This window comes from Polypterus senegalus, chromosome 17 (assembly GCF_016835505.1).
Source record: "Polypterus senegalus isolate Bchr_013 chromosome 17, ASM1683550v1, whole genome shotgun sequence".
Classification (NCBI taxonomy): Eukaryota; Metazoa; Chordata; class Cladistia; order Polypteriformes; family Polypteridae; genus Polypterus; species Polypterus senegalus.
The window spans coordinates 30,083,323-30,099,601 of record NC_053170.1 but is presented as its reverse complement, the minus strand read 5'-3'; the positions used below and the strand labels follow the sequence as shown (position 1 = coordinate 30,099,601).

Genomic DNA, 16,279 nt, shown 5'->3' with positions numbered 1-16,279 from the left:
AATGAACACATTTATATGTTATCAATTTAAAGGAATACTTCACCCAAAAATTATATATATTGTTTATATGTTATTTACCTCATGTATCTCTTGGTAATGACTGACAAAAAATTTGAATTCCATATTTTCACGCAGAATGGAGAGAAAAATTTTTATGAGATAATACAAGCTAAGAATGACCAATGCGGTTCAATGGCAAATGATATGAAAAACGTCAGTGGAAAAAACAAATCTCACATTACTTGTGTCACATAATCCACATTTCAGTTACCATAGCATCAGTATGGGATTACAGATTTTTCTCAGTCTTCAATGCAAAGTGTAAGTAAGTGACATATGAGGGGGAGTCAAGCTAAAGTTAGAAAATGGGATTTATTAGAAAAATGGAATGAACCTTAACAAAACTGCTGTTATTTCTCAATGTAGTCTCCACCCTTATCGTTGCACTTGCGCCACCTGCCTGGAAGTGCCTGGATTCCAGCAGAATAAAAGGTTTTGCCTTGTCCTCACAAGCACTTGTGCATCGGCGTTATTGTTAAACACTACATGCCAAGGGGTACTATTGTCACTAGTGCAAGTTACTGTGACTTGCTGGAGACCAATGTGAAGCCTGCTATTCGATCCAAGCGACGGGGACTGCTCTCTCAAGGAGTCCTTTTACTGCAAGACAATGCCCACCTGCCCACACACCGCTAAGAGCACCAAGGCTTGTCTGGAGAAACTGAAGTTTGAGGTTTTGCCACATCCTCCTTATTAACCAGATTTGGCACTGTGTGATTTCCACCTTCTTGGACTGCTTAAAAAACATCTTGGTGGTTGTCGATTCAAGATAGATGACGATGTGACAAAAGCAGTGCACGGGTGGTTGCAAGGGCGAGACAAAACCTTGAAATTCTGGCACTGAGAAGAGTGGAGACTACATTGAGAAATTACATTATCAGTTTTGTTAAGGTTCGTTCCATTTTCTAATAAATCCCATTTTCTAACTTTATCTTGACTCCACCTCATATAAAAAAGCTATCATTTTTGAAATGAGTATTCCTTTAAGTTATTTTAATCAAATAGAAAGAACAACTGCAGTTACTTCTAAATGGTATTTGTGTATAACACTGAATAGGTTCATGCAAAACACTAGGATCCATTACTGCATGAGGCTCAATTAATAAAATCATTTAGTTACCCACACAGGTAATTTGCCCCTCAATCCATGAACTTCAATAACTAAACAGTTGCTGCAGGTTAAACCTTTGTTATACTCAAACAGAGGAAGAAGATGACACATGCACCAAGATAGCCCGAGTATTGTCCAGCACCAGTGACTGACACAGGCCTGCCAGCAGCACAATCAAAGAAAAACTGAGCTCTCTATAAAAAAAAGCTGGTTCAAGGAATACGCCTCCCTTGGGGTAGCCCTACTGTTCATCTCCAGGCATTTTAACGTGTGTGCTTATTTGCCATGTGTCAGTCAGTCAGTGAAAGACAGCATCTTTTCAAGAAGGAAGAAGAGTTGAGGCAAACATTCTGCTGGAAAAGTGAGTTCAGCACAATCAAGCATCACACAGAAAAAAAAAGCTGAAAATATAAAATAAATAAATAAGAATAAGTAAATTCAGGTCAATTGAAGGTCTAGAAAAAGGAAGGCAGCAGCCTGTAAAAACAAAACTTTCAGTTTGAGCACAGACTTCACGTGACCTACTGAGACTCCTCGCTGGTTGTCAGCATGAAAGATAAATAAAATTGAACAAAACATAAATATATAAGAAAGTGCCCCAACTTAACAGTTTTAACAGTCAAAGTGAATGCCTTGAGCATCAAAAAGTGACAGTTTCATTTAGCAATTCTTATATGCATATACTGTAAAAACATTCTTAAATGAAAACATATGAAGGTGTCTCATAAATTATATAATTTGTATATAAAATTATACCCAATAAAAACTAAAATAAAATTAAGTAGCAAATCCATCCATTCATTTTACAACCATCCCTTGCGCACCCCAGCATTCATACAATGGTGACCAGTTTAGTTTAACCAGCTCATGTGGCTTGCATACAGTATCTTCGGGATGCTGTTGGTATGCTAGAGTACTTGGAGGATGACACACATAGCAATGGAGAGAATGTGTGACTGAGTCAGGAATATGGAACTTGTTCATTTCAAATCTATCCATTCATTATTAAATTGCTTTAATCCAGTTCAGGGTGGCATGGTGTCAGAGTGGTTAGCACTGCCACCTCACAAATCCCTCCACAGAACATTGTCATTGTGGAGTTTTCAGGCCCTGCCTGTGTCTCTGTGGGATTTCCTCTCGGTGCTCCCATTTTCCTCCCACATCCTAAGAGACATTGAGTTTAGGTTAAATGGTAATTCTAAATTGGCAGTTATGTGAATGTGAGCACTGGTATGCATGACTGGGCCCTGTGAGGACTGGCACTCTGTCTGTGGATGTTTCTTACCATGTGTCAAGTGCTGCTGAAATATTCACTGGCACCCCCACAGTCTCACAGAAAATAAGCCTTCACTTTCTTCACATTTTGCTTTGCTGTTTGTGAATTTTTTCCTCATCATACAACACTAAATACTCCAGAATGACAAAGTAAAATCAGGATATTTAGATTTTCTGCAAAATTTATTAAAAATAAAAAACTGAAATATCACATTGTCACAAGTATTCAGACCCTTTGCCGTGACATTTGAAATGTGGCACAGGTATATCCCATTCTATTGATCATTGTCAACCTTGTGTAGAGTCCACCTTTGGTAAATTTAATTGATTGGAGATGATTAGGAAAGACACACTATTGTCTACAGAAGGTGGGGTGACAATGACCAAGGTAAAAAGCTAAATTTCCCCCTGGGGTCAAATAAAGTTCATTCTATCATCTACTCTATCTATCTATCTATCTATCTATCTGGTTGAATGAATTGCCTTCAGAGCTTAGGGATAGGATTGTGTCGTGGCACAGATTTGGGGAAGGCTACAGAAAATACCTGCAGCATTGAAGCTTCCGAAAAGCCTCCAAAAATTCTTAAATGGAAGAAGCTTGGAAAAACTCTTCTTAGAACTTGCTGCCTGGTCAAACTGAACAATCAGGGGACAAGGATCTTGGTAAGGGAGGTGACCAAAAACTCGATGGTCACTTTGGTATAAGCTCCACAGATCCCGTGTAGAGACGAGAGAGACTTCCAGAAGGGCAACTGCCACTGCAGCTCTCCACTAATCTGAGCTTTAAGGCAGAGTGGCCAGATGAAACATGAAGGCTGTTTGAAGTTTGCAAAAAAAACAGGTAAAGGACTCTAATGACTATGAGAAACCGGATTCTCTCGTCTGACGAAACCAAGGCTGAACACCTTGACTTCAGTTCACGCCTGCTTGAAACCAGGCACCACTCATCACCTGTGTAATACCATTCCAGTGGTGAAGCATGGTGGTGGCAATATCATGCTGTGGGGTTGTTTTTCAGCAGCAGGGACTGGAAAACTACTCAGGGTTAACAGAACTCAGAATGGAATAAAGTACAGAGATATCCTTAATGAAAACCAACCCTGCTGCAGAGGATTCTGGACCTCTGACTGGGCCAAAGTTCACCTTCCAAAAGGACAATGATCCTAAGTGCAAAGCAAAGGCCCCACCAGGAGTGGCTTAGGGACAGCTCTGTAAATGTTCTTTAGCGGTCCAGCCAGAATCATGGACTTGAACCCAATTGAATATCTCTGGAGAAACCTGGAAGTAACTTTTCACCAACCATCCAGTCTGACAGAGCTTGAGAGGATCTGCAGAGAGGATAGGCAGAAACTTCCCAAATCCAGGTGTGCAAAGTTTGTTACATCAGACCCAAGGAGTCTTCAGGCTATAATTGCTGCCAAAGGGGCTTCAATGATGTACTGAGGAAAGGGTCTGAAAACTTCTGACAAGAAGATATTTCAAATTTATATATATTTAAATAAATGTGTAAAAATTTCTGAAATGTTTTTGCTTTGTTGTTGTGGGGCAATGAGTTTTTGTGGATTTAGGAAAAAAAAAAGATTTTAGCATAAGGCTTCAGCTTAACATAATGTTAAAATAAGTGAAAAGTTCTGAAGGCACTGCATGTTAATCCCTTTCATTTTCATTGGGGGGGCCTGAGCCAATCCTTGCAGCATCATACTGCCTGGTTGGGTCAGTCATCCACAGCCCACTTTACTCACATGTGACAAATCTACATTAAACAAACCTGGATAATAAATGTGTGCTTCATAGTGGACGAGCACACAACAATGGGCTGCCTTCAACTTGCAGAATCCTTTCAGGCCTTCAACCACCCTGAACTGGACTAAGCCAGTTTGAAAATGGATGCTCAAGTAAAAATAAATCCACACCGCAGGGCACATCACTCTTGCATTTTGTGTCTCCTCACAGTAACTCAGCCCCATGCAGAATCCTCTTAGGTCTATACTTTAAAGCATCAAATACATAAAACACATTCTATTAAATGAATACCACTATACTGAAGATGCTCATTTTGGATAATCCATGTGCATTGCTGCAGATCCTAGATTCTGTCCTCCTCAGATAGCTGAACATGCCAGACCAGATTCCAGATAGAGTCGCCTCCAAGTACACCTCAAACAGAAGGCATTCAGACAAACAACCACAGCAGGCTCTACTAAGTTATGACTGTTTGGATGGCTGAGCTGCTCATTCGTTAACAGTGTAAGCCCAATAATTTAATGGAGGAACCTCATTTTTGCCACTTACACCAAGCCAGTCATTTTATTTCCTAATGCACTAATGATATTTCATGATTATAGGCAATAATGAAGACATAATATTGATTGGAAAGCTACAGATATGGCTTAAAATGTAGCTAACACGTCACTATCATCAACTTCAGAGCTGAAATTTCATCCATCCATCCATCCATTCATCCATTTGTTTAACCCACTTATCCAGGTCTGAGTTGTGGGATACTGTGATGTTTTCCTGCAGCACCATTGGGCAAAATTTATGAACCTGCTCTGGATCAAGCAATACACACATGCACACACACACACACACACACACACTCATACTGGGCCAATTCAGAATTACCCACTGACCTAATGTACATCTTTAAAGCATGGTGGAATACCTGAGTAACTGGAGGAAAACTTGCACAGTCAAAGAATAGACATGCATGGTGCTGCTCACCACTGCACCACCATGCAGTCCATGGTCGGTTTTCAGCTTGTTACAGAAAATCTTTTATCCACTTTCTGAAACTGCTTCTATTGCTAATGTAGGGCGGTGCACAAGCTCTGAATAGGCATTCTTTATTAAAGATATATAATCCTTTGAGACACCTTACCTATTTTATATACAATTTCAAAAATAAATGATGAGATAAATGTCAATGGTAGAGCTTCCTGTTGTGTAGTGTTATTGAACTAACCAACCTCTAATGCCACTGCATCTTGAGTCTATTTTCTATCCTGTGACTTACACATAGATTTGCCACTTGGTTCGTGTATTCCTTTCCAATACCTTTAGTTAGTTTAAATAATTTTTTACTAGTTGATGTACTCAGCATTGCCCCGGTATATTTGTATTATGGGTTATGGAAATGCACTTTATAAAAAATAAAGACTTACAAAGAGTAACATCTCTAATTGCAAAGTACTGTATGCCTATAAACAATCTGTAATCCATAGAAATACAGTTTTAAACCCGTTGAACTCTAGGGGGTGCTCATGAGCCATCACTGTGCCACCAAGAAGACCAAGAGGCCAAAAATAAAAAAGCAAAACATTTATGCATTACAGAAGTGAGAGGTTAACATAGAGAGAACACAAAACTAAAAATAAAACGTAAAACAACACACCAATGGGCATAGTCGGCCTACCTGCATTAGTCCTGGACACTGACTACTATATAGGGGACTACTGTATATGGAAAAGACACTCCTTTACGTATTCTGCTCTCTCTAACTACCATCAGTTGAACCCTTACTAGAAACTTAGCCCCTGAATCCAGGCTCGCCTGGGGCTGTTAAATGCCAAACTCAGGACCCTTGCAACTCCCAAGGCTGTCCTGATAGACCTCCCCAAGTTGTACAACTCGACAGCCCAATGCTTTGGGGAAGAAGGAACTACACATAGCCTATAGGATATCTCTGTTTCCATATGTTGTGTTTGAACATTCCTGCTTCATTTCCTAGCATCTGTCACTGTGCATCCATTATACAACTACTTTCAGAGTGCTTAACTCTAGGGCTCCAATATCCCCTTGCAGCGATGGTTCAAGTAGTGACATGGTCACACAAGTGACCAATCTAATTGTGCTCTTCACCAGGGTGTTTTATTATCTAAATACTGCAAGTAGTGGTGGCAAATATCTACACTCCCAGTCTTGACCATCCATCTAAAGCATCTAGGACTATTAATCAGAAAGGGATCATATTTTATAAAAGGAATTTTACCTATTACTGCTAAGCATTTTGTGGCATTACTTATTATGAAATATACTGTATAAAATAAAGGCAGACAACTAGTGTGCACTTTAATGGCAAAATGTGTGTCTGCTAGCGACTGTCTTGTAGTTTTATACATTTAAGGCATACTGCATCCTTGCATTGGCGTTCACTATAGGAAGGCATTACTAACAATATTTTGTTTAAGTGATATTCTGTGTTAATTACTAAGAAAACATTACTGTTAACCATATAGTTAAAGTTTTAATATATATATATACAGTCGACCCTTGATATACAACCGGCCTGACATCCGAACAACTTGATTTACGACCAAAATTTTTGTTTTGATTTACGACCAACATCTTGCATTATGACCCGAATGCGGTCACGTGTATCTGCTTGTGCGATTGTAAACAAATAGACGAGAGTGTTCGTAAGCGTCAGTCGGAGCCCAGATACATGTGTTTGTGGACGTAATTTCGGTCAGTGCAGTGATTTATCTATATATATAATTCACTAAGACCATGACAAGCAAGACGCATAATTGGTAAGGAAAGAAGAGAAGGTTATGAAGGTAAAGAAAGCGATTGTTAAGGGATGTTAGCTAGCGGGCTGGCGCGGCACATGATGATGTCATCAGGCTGAATCAGCACCAGCTTGCTTTGGAGTGTATTATTACAGCAGTTCACAACATGACCAGCTTTGAACTGAGTGCTCGACTATTGTCATTATTAACTTGAGAAACAGCGATCACAATCGAAACGAAGAAGGAAATTGTGCGGAAATATGAGAGTGGTGTTCGTGTGACTGATCTCACTAATATGTACAGCATGTCGAAATCCACCATCTCGACAATTTTACAAAGAAAAGATTTGCATAAGGAGGCTCCTTCTAAACAATAACCACATTCCTTTTCATTCTCCTCCTCCTCCCTTCCTGCAGCCCAAAGATGTCAAATTAAATGGTGAGTACAGTATGAAATTGTTGTTTCTGGTAGGCTACGGACTTTTTATAACTTTTTGGTTAGTACATTAGAAAAATTATTGGTGTTTTGGTAAATTATGCACATTATACAACCCTTTTTTATTATGAAAATGTTAAGTTAAGTGTTGCTGTGGGAGGTTGTGAGCGCATTATGGGTATTTCTATTATTTCTTATGGGAAAAATAGTCTTGACTTACAACCAACTTGAGTTACAACCAGCCCATGCGAACGAATTGAGTTCGTAAGTCAAGGGTCCACTATGTGTGTATATATATATATATATATATATATATATATATATATATATATATGTATATATATATATATATATATATATATATGTAGTCATATGAAAAAGTTTGGGAACTCCTCTTAATTCTTTGGATTTTTGTTTATCATTGGCTGAGCTTTCAAAGTAGCAACTTCCTTTTAATATATGACATGCCATATGGAAACAGTAGTATTTCAGCAGTGACATTAACTTTATTGGATCGACAGAAAATATGCAATATGCATCATAACAAAATTAGACAGGTGCATAAATTTGGACACCCCAACAGATATATTACATCAATGCTTAGTTGAGCCTAATTTTGCAAATATAACAGCCTCTTGACGCCTCCTATAGCCTTTGATGAGTGTCTGGATTCTGGATGGAGGTATTTTTGACCATTCTTCCATACAAAATCTCTCCAGTTTAGTTAAATTTAATGGCTGCCGAGCATGGACAGCCTGCTTCAAATCATCCCATAGATTTCAAGTCAGGGGACTGTGATAGCCATTCCAGAACATTGTACTTCTCCCACTGCATGAATGCCTTTCTAGATTTAGAACTGTGTTTTAGGTCAATGTCTTGTTGGAATATCCAACTCCTGTGTAACTTCAACTTTGTGACTGATGCTTGAACATTATCATGAAGTATTTGTTGTGTGATGAGTGCAGAAAGGGTTTCTTTCTTATCACCCTGCCATACAAATGTTCTTTGTGCAAATTGTGCTGAATTGTAGAACGATGTACAGATACACCATCTGATGTTCTTGCAGGTCTTTGGAGGTGATCTGTGGGTTGTCTGTAACCATTCTCACAATCCTGCCGCTCCTGTATTTTTCTTAGCCTGCCAGACCTGGGTTTAACAGCAGCTGTGCCTGTGGCCTTCCATTTCCTGATTACATTCCTTACAGTTGAAACTGACAGTTTTATCTTCTGAGATAGCTTTTTTTAGCCTTCCCCTAAACCATGATACTGAACAATCTTTTATTTCAGATATTTTGAGAGCTGCTTTGAGGATCCCATGCTGTCACTCTTCAGAGGAGAGTCAAAGGGAAGCACAACTTGCAATTGACCACCTTAAATACTTTTTATCATGATTGTACACACCTGCCTACGAAGGTCAAGGCTTAATTAGCTAATCCAACCAATTTGGTGTTGCAAGTAATCAGCATTGAGCAGTTACATGTATTCAAATCAGCAAAATTACAAGGGGACCCAAATTTTTGCACAGACAGTTTTTCACATTTGATTTAATTTCGTGCAACTAAATACTGCTTCACTAAAAATCTTTCTTCGGTAAACACCCCAGTACTCAGAGGGGTTCCCAAACTTTTTCATATGACTGTGTGTACATATATATATATATATATATATATATATATATACAATGTAGAAAGTTAAAGAGTGGTTTCCGTTGGTCTTTGGTTCCCAATAATCCCACATTAAAATATAGAAGTTTAACTAAAGAATAAATGGCTGATGTCTTTTCCAACTCAGTCACTGCCTATGTGAAGTTTCTGTGTTTTCCCAGTGTTGGTGGAGTTTTTTTCTTGGTGTTCTGATGTTCTTTCTCATCATAAAGTCATGTGTGTTACACAGGGTTAACTGGGAACTCTAAACTACTTTGATGTGAATTATAATATTGTACAGATATAGATTATAGATATAGAGGTATAGATTTATGTACATCATCTAGGGTTGCTGTGTTACATCAGCTGGAATAACCTTGGATTCCTGTGGCCCTGATCTGGAATAAGCTTGTTAAGAACAAGGCATGGATGAATAGTTCTGAGATGTCATTTCATGTAGCTGTGAACTACATGTCTTTGGTAAGTGGGTGGAAAACCAGATAATCTAGAGGAACCCATACACATATGGGGAAAATGACAATGGCAAAGATTTGAACTCTGTCTTCTGGAGGATACACTCACAAAAAAACAAAAAAATCTGACAAATGAGAAGAGCCATTATGACATGGCATCTCATGACATTATGTGATGTCTTTCAATTCAGTTCATTTCCATACTAGCTGTACTATCAATCTAAGATGGGTTGAAATCTAAGTAATCAATGCTAGACCTCAGCATTAACGCATATGTCTCTTTTATATGGCATTTGCTATGGGATTCGTAAAAGCAGTGTTAATGTTTGTGTGCACCATCTGTTGCAATGGAAAATGCAATGCATTTTATTATTTTTTTTATTTAAAATGTTTGTGATGTGCCATATGTTGGAATGACAGAGACATAGCATTCAGATGGACACACTGACACTTATCCTTTTATTAAGGTGGATAGCATTCTTTGGGTTCAAAAGTATAGAATTAGAAAAATCCCCTGCTTTATTTTATTTAGGGTCACAGCAAAAGCTGACAAAAGATAGAAAAAGTCTGCACAGCCCATGGGAACACACAGACAATCCTTGGGTAATTCAGTGCTCATTGAGTCCCCAGTCAATCACACAGAGAACGTATGCACCCCAAGCAGAGGAGGTAAAACTCAGAACCCAAGCAACTACTTTATATAATTTTCTAAACTGAACTTCATGTCCATACTATGACAGGAAGCTTTCCCATTTCACATTTGAGTCCTTCACAGCCCACAGCTTTATTACATTTAGCACATGCAGAGACCCAGTCACTTCACGCACTACCTCATTAAACAGTCTAAGTTAACATTATAACAAAACGAAGAAGAGTGAACCTACAGAGTCTGGTAGGTGCTGTCTCTGGACTTGAAAAACCTCATTACAAAGAAGATGGCTGACTGAATTCCAAGCACCAGGATGATTCCCCCAATGAAGCTTGCCAGGTTGAAGTTCGGCTGAGAGTATACCGGCTCGGGTTCTGTAGGAGCAGGTGCATCTGATATGCATTAAAGAGAAAACAACAAAAGAACACATGAGCAGCAAAGAGCAAAACATTAATCATGCTGGCAGCTCTATGACATAAAATGTTCAGGGAGAAAAGAAAACATAGTACTAAAAAAACTGAGGTCTTTAAAATTTTTAAACACTTTTTACAGTCCATTCATTTATTAGGAAAAGCTGCTTTTTTCAAGGCAGGGTTGAGAGGATGTCAGATCCTCTTTTAGCACAAACAGATTCAAGGCAGGAGGATCAATGCCAGGCTCATTACAGAGCCCCTTATCAACCCCATCCATTAGCAGTCTTGTTTAATTGATTTCAAGGTTGTGGGCAAACCTCACAGTGAATCTTACATTTGCCAAGAGACCTAATAGCATAGTGGATGAGTTGTTGGGTAAAATCCACATGAGCAAGAGAGGAGTAAACAAAATCCACTCCAAGCTTTTACAGTTTGTCAACCCCAGAGAAAGGACTGGGAATGAATGAGTCTGAAAAATATGGATGCTTCAGGGCCATTCTGCTTACTTGTCAATAGGGAGCTTGATGTGTGCCAGATAAGACATGATCAGGAGGGACTAGAGGGCAATCTGTTCTAACAAGACCCACAAAGTAGAAAAGGATTTTGTAAATCCAATTCTGCATAAACTGGAAGAGTACAATGGAAGGGTTGTATGCAAATTAACATTGCTAGGGACAAAACATTGCCATCTAGGAGGCTCCCAGCACCATATTATTCTTTTGATGTTTACAATGCCTATAAAAATTATTCATGCCCATGGAGGTTTTCACGTTTTATTATTATACAACATTGAATAAAAATGTATATAATTTGGCTTTTTTTGACATTGAGCAATAGAAAAAAACACTGTTTAATGTCAAAGTGAAAGCGTATCTCTGCAAAGTGGTATAAATTAATTAGATTTTGGCTTGTGCAATGAAGCTGATAGAGAAAGCCGCTGCCCAGGAAGGCCATGTCAAAAACTAGCAAAATCTGACTTGCAGCTTGCTAATGGAGATCTCCCAATGAAGTGCCTCCTTGTAGAAAACACACAGATATATTGTATTCATTCTCACTTCTCTCTAAAATCCACAAATTGGACAATCCTGGACACCCTATTGTTTCTACATGCAACTACTCAAATTTCGGCTTTCTTTGATAGTCTTATAAGACCACTGGTTGTAGAACCCTAACCATGCTCTCAATTTGTTTGGCAGCTTTAGACTCAGAATAAGGAGTTTCTTCACTGACAGATGATACCCTATTGTGAACAGGACCCTCAATCAAGCCAAGAGTAGACCTCATAACATCCACTCTAAGAGGAACTCCAGTAATGAAACCTGCATGCTGTTGGTCCTCTCATTCAACTGTAACACTTTATTTCTCCCATGGGTCATTAAACAAAATTTCCCAATTTTTTAAACTGATCCTTTCACATGAGCCTTTTTTTCCTAACCCTCTCTTGATCTCTGTCCATTACCTAACCTACACAAATTTCTCGTTTGCAGCTCTCTTCACATGGGAGAGCCACATTCCCCATTAGGCACTTTAAGCTGTCAGGGGTGATGCTGTGTCACTTGAAAATTTCTCACCAACAATACCTATACCTATACCTATACCTATAACAATAGTATCTGAACCCTCTGGTAAATTTAGCATTAAAGTATGAGCCTCTTGCCAGTTGAAAAATCTTATGTAAAGCATTAACTGTAAAAAGTGTCCAGCCATCTACCTAGGTGAAACAGGGAGACGGCTTGCAAATCATTTCAAAAAGCACATTTTAGCTGTTAAAATAAAGATCTTAGAGAGTCTATTTTAGAACACTTCACATCTCTTCTTCATAGCCACACTGATCTCTTTATTTGTGTTCTTTCACAGGGATTCAAAGACACTTTCAAAGAAAAACAGAAGAAGCTAAGTTCATTCCCACACTGCAGTCACATATTTCTCTGGGTCATAATGACTGACTAACTTTCTAATATCTCCCTTCATCATCTTTAATGGTAGCTTTTTCTCATCTACTCTTACCTTTCCTCGATTTATCTGTTCTGACTTTGTACCCTATATATCCCTCCCTCCTATATATGGTACCTGCTACCTGATGAAGGCTATACAGCTGAAACATTGTGTTTTTTACCTTCTTTTCAGCATGGAAATGATATGCATACTTATATACAGTCTATTACTATTATAGGGCAAAGGACTTCCTTCAGCCTCACCTAAAACTTGGCATAGCTTGGATTATGTGCTAAGTTGTACTCTTTGAGTTTCCAACTTTTCTAGTAATTTTCCACAGGTGTTATATCATGTTTCAGGATTTTTTTATTTGTTCATTTGGTTAACCTTTTATCTACTATTAGGTACTGGTGGCAAATTACATTTCTTTCACATGAGAAATATGCAGTAATGCAGAAAAATACATGAGGGGCAAGTATTTTTTCAGAGGACTTTTCAGAATAGTACTATAAATAAGTTGCACATCACACAGCTTGTTGGAGTCATGTGCCACCTTAAGCAGTTGGAGACTGTGCCCCCAAGAGCACAAGAGGGCACACATTTGTGTTAGTGGCATAGCTATTAGGTTAGCTAATTAAATATACATTTACTGGCTTCTTAAATTACAGGTCTCAATTAATTATATCCTCTCTCCACAGGCTGCTTATAGCACATATTAAGAAGAGAGCTCTTGAATAAAAGGTTTTCGAAGACTGCATGCTCCAGTAAATGGAGTCCGTGTTCAGCGATGGATGTTTAACAGCCTAGTGCTTCTAAATGAAGGACCACAAATCCTAAAGCATTAACAGGAGACTTCTGTGGCAAAGCATAAATGATAGAAATCATGTCATCATATTAATTAAATTAGGCTTTAGCAAACTATTTTGACGTATGCTGTAATAATAATGATAATAATAAATTGTATTTATATAATATCTTTGCTATGCTCAAAGCAATTTACAGAGATTTCAAAATGAACAACAGGCAAAAAGCAGAAAAAGATCAAATATACAATGAATACAAAATTATATTACCATAAAACACCAAATAAAATATAAATACAGGAAACATAAAACCTTTAATTAGAATAAGAGACAATAAACTCTAATGAAAAGACAAAAATACAAAACAATACAAGAAAATGCTGAACAATTAACCATTTGTGACACAAAGTCATATCATCCTGAGCACCTGGACAGACCAAATAAACTGAGAGAAGGGTCAGAATGTCAGGGTCAGTTAAATGCCTTCCAATGAAACAATGAAAGCAGAGCCGGATGGGTGTATGTGGTTCTCGATGTTGCTGGTTTGTGTAAGGACTCTAAAATCAGGTCTCCACCTTATAAAAGGAAAAATGCCCATAAATCAAGCAGCAGTGGGCAATTGAAAAAGTTTCATTGAGTGAACCACAAGAAGATTCAATTCAGTTGTCCCAGAAATTGTGAATATGACTGAGCTATAATCCATAAAAAATACAAATTCAAGATGAAAAATAGAAATTTCTGATCATGAATAAAACATTCAGTGAAAAGTGGTCCAAAAAGAATAAGGATTAACAGAAACTTGCTTTTTTTACTTTTTTATTTTTTGCAGAGAAAAGCGGCAGCAAACATGTGCCAGCTTTCCCTCCCTACAGACTACAGTTGCTGCACACCATGTATAATTTGAAGCCATGGTGAAAGGGTGCCCATCTGACAAGAGGATGTTGGACCACTAACAAGTTGACACAAGGCAGGACAATGTCCTACTTAAGACTTTCATGAGGAACAGAGAGAAGTCCACTAATTTGGTGTGGGAATGCTTCAGCTACTGCAAGTGTGTTGGATCATTGGAACAGTAATAGACAGGCACATCGGTCAAAGTAAGAGGGAGCTATGACCTGGGTGGGAAAGTAAAATGGGCAGGCAGTCCTACAGGTGTTAAGAATAATGACCCTGATAGAAGAAGGCTGCATAAGAGTTGGCGGAGACGGGAACATCCACTCAAAAACAAAAATGGAAGCACACAGTCTGAGTTGAGGAGACATGTGACTGTGTTGCCCTTTTAAAGGTGAAGACTAGTAGGAGACTTGGTAGCAGAATACCATCCCAGACTAGAAGGATTTTAATCAAGTTGCTTCTTTAAGGCAAACAGCATAGAAGTTGATTGAAAGGCCCAACTCTTTAAGACAAAATGAAGACTCAAGTGTGCAGACACACAAGGTGATCCTAGCTTGGTTTCCCAATAGCAAACGTGGTATTGACCTTAAATCTACATTTGATTACAGACCACAACTGAGGCTATTAAGTTGCCTAACAGATAGAGGGGCGAATGTGTCAAGATTTTGGGCATAAGGAGAGTGCTCGGTCCTACTTTGGGAGTGGACAAGTGAGTAAGCTACCCCACTATGCAGAAGTGGAATGAAAACTACAAAGAAAAATTACAAAATACTAACAGAGAGCAAAACCAGTAGCAGCACAGACGTTAGAAGCATGGGGCAGTCACAGATTATAGGAGCAAGGTCACCTAAGTCTTATCAGAGATGCCTCATGGTTCAATTAGTTTAGCACCTTTTATATTCATTTGGGATCCACCAATACAGAAACAGAGAGAAAAATTCCCGGTGTCCCAGCTTTAATGAGAATGAATACCTGAAAAACTGTAGAGCGAGATGGCATCCCAACTGTGCACTCAAACAATGTGCTGGTCTAATGGCAGGCATCTTCTATGCCAATACCAATATATTGGTTTCCAATAAGTTTGCCAAGAAGTAACAGTTACATAAGAGTGTGCTTTACACACTTCAGTTTGTTGTTCAACACCATCACCTCCATGGCACTGGTCACAAAGCTCCAGACCTTCAGAATTAACAGCATTCTGAGAAACATAATCCTGGACTTTCGGACAGTTAATCTGTCCAATTATCAGTCTTGGAGAACACAAGTCAAAACTAGTAAACCACAAGGTTGGGTGCCCTGAGCACCGCTGTGATTTTTGATTCCACACAACTGTGTTGTCATACATGACCCAAACCACATTGTGAATTTGCTGAGAACATTTTAATGGTAACTTGTTACTATAAATGACAAGATGGTCCACCGGAAAACTATGTACAGAAACAAATGAAAAAACAATCTTTGGAATATTTACTGATGTCTAACAATGTCTAGTTGTTAAGCCAGCCCATTTAACATCAGGGAGTCCACAGCTGAAATTTCAAAGCAGGACTTTACTGGCCAGTCTAGTTAGCCTGAGCAAATATAAGTGGCTAGGAGATGAGCAGGCCAACACAACACGGAGACGGATTGTGCCTGAACTGTTTCATTGGTGAAGGGACAAGTAGACTTATTCTACTGGTCATTGGAATAGAGTTGTGGCTGGCTGGGATCGGTAGGAAGTAGGGAGATGGCTTATCAACATTGGTCTGATGGTACATCAAGGAAGTTGGATGAAGATAAACACAGAGCTAACGAAGAGCTATATCTCTCTTGCCATTTCTCCATCCTGAAGAAAGCCTGCACCATCTCGGCAGGCATTCTGAGACTTGGCCCTATAAGATGATGGCTAGAAACGAAGAAGAATCGACACACTGGAAGCTGTTGCAGAAAAGAAAATGGTGACGAAACTGGATGTTATCATTAAAAACCTCCTCCAGGTGGCGCTTTCTTGGAACACTTTACCTACAGGCTCATTCCTCCATGGTGTGCTAAGAAGCACCTTGGGGGAATTTTTCTGCTCCCTGATATCAGGCAATTCA

General features: G+C 38.8%; 1 protein-coding gene across 3 annotated transcripts in view; it reads right to left on the bottom strand.

The window, feature by feature from the left end:
* The window catches only part of cd164l2 (CD164 sialomucin-like 2), a 69,682-nt gene that overhangs the window by 7,843 nt on the left and 45,560 nt on the right, over positions 1–16,279 (bottom strand). For 2 of the 3 annotated variants that reach the window (XR_005631077.1, XM_039740092.1), the window contains exon 5: positions 10,392–10,548. Coding sequence is in view for 2 of the 3 variants with exons in the window: in XM_039740092.1 (XP_039596026.1) it covers positions 10,392–10,548 (157 nt within the window). In the remaining variant the exon portion in view is untranslated. Of the gene's footprint in view, positions 1–1,644; positions 1,709–10,391; positions 10,549–16,279 lie in introns of those variants that run through there. The other variant, XM_039740091.1, reaches the window with a different exon arrangement.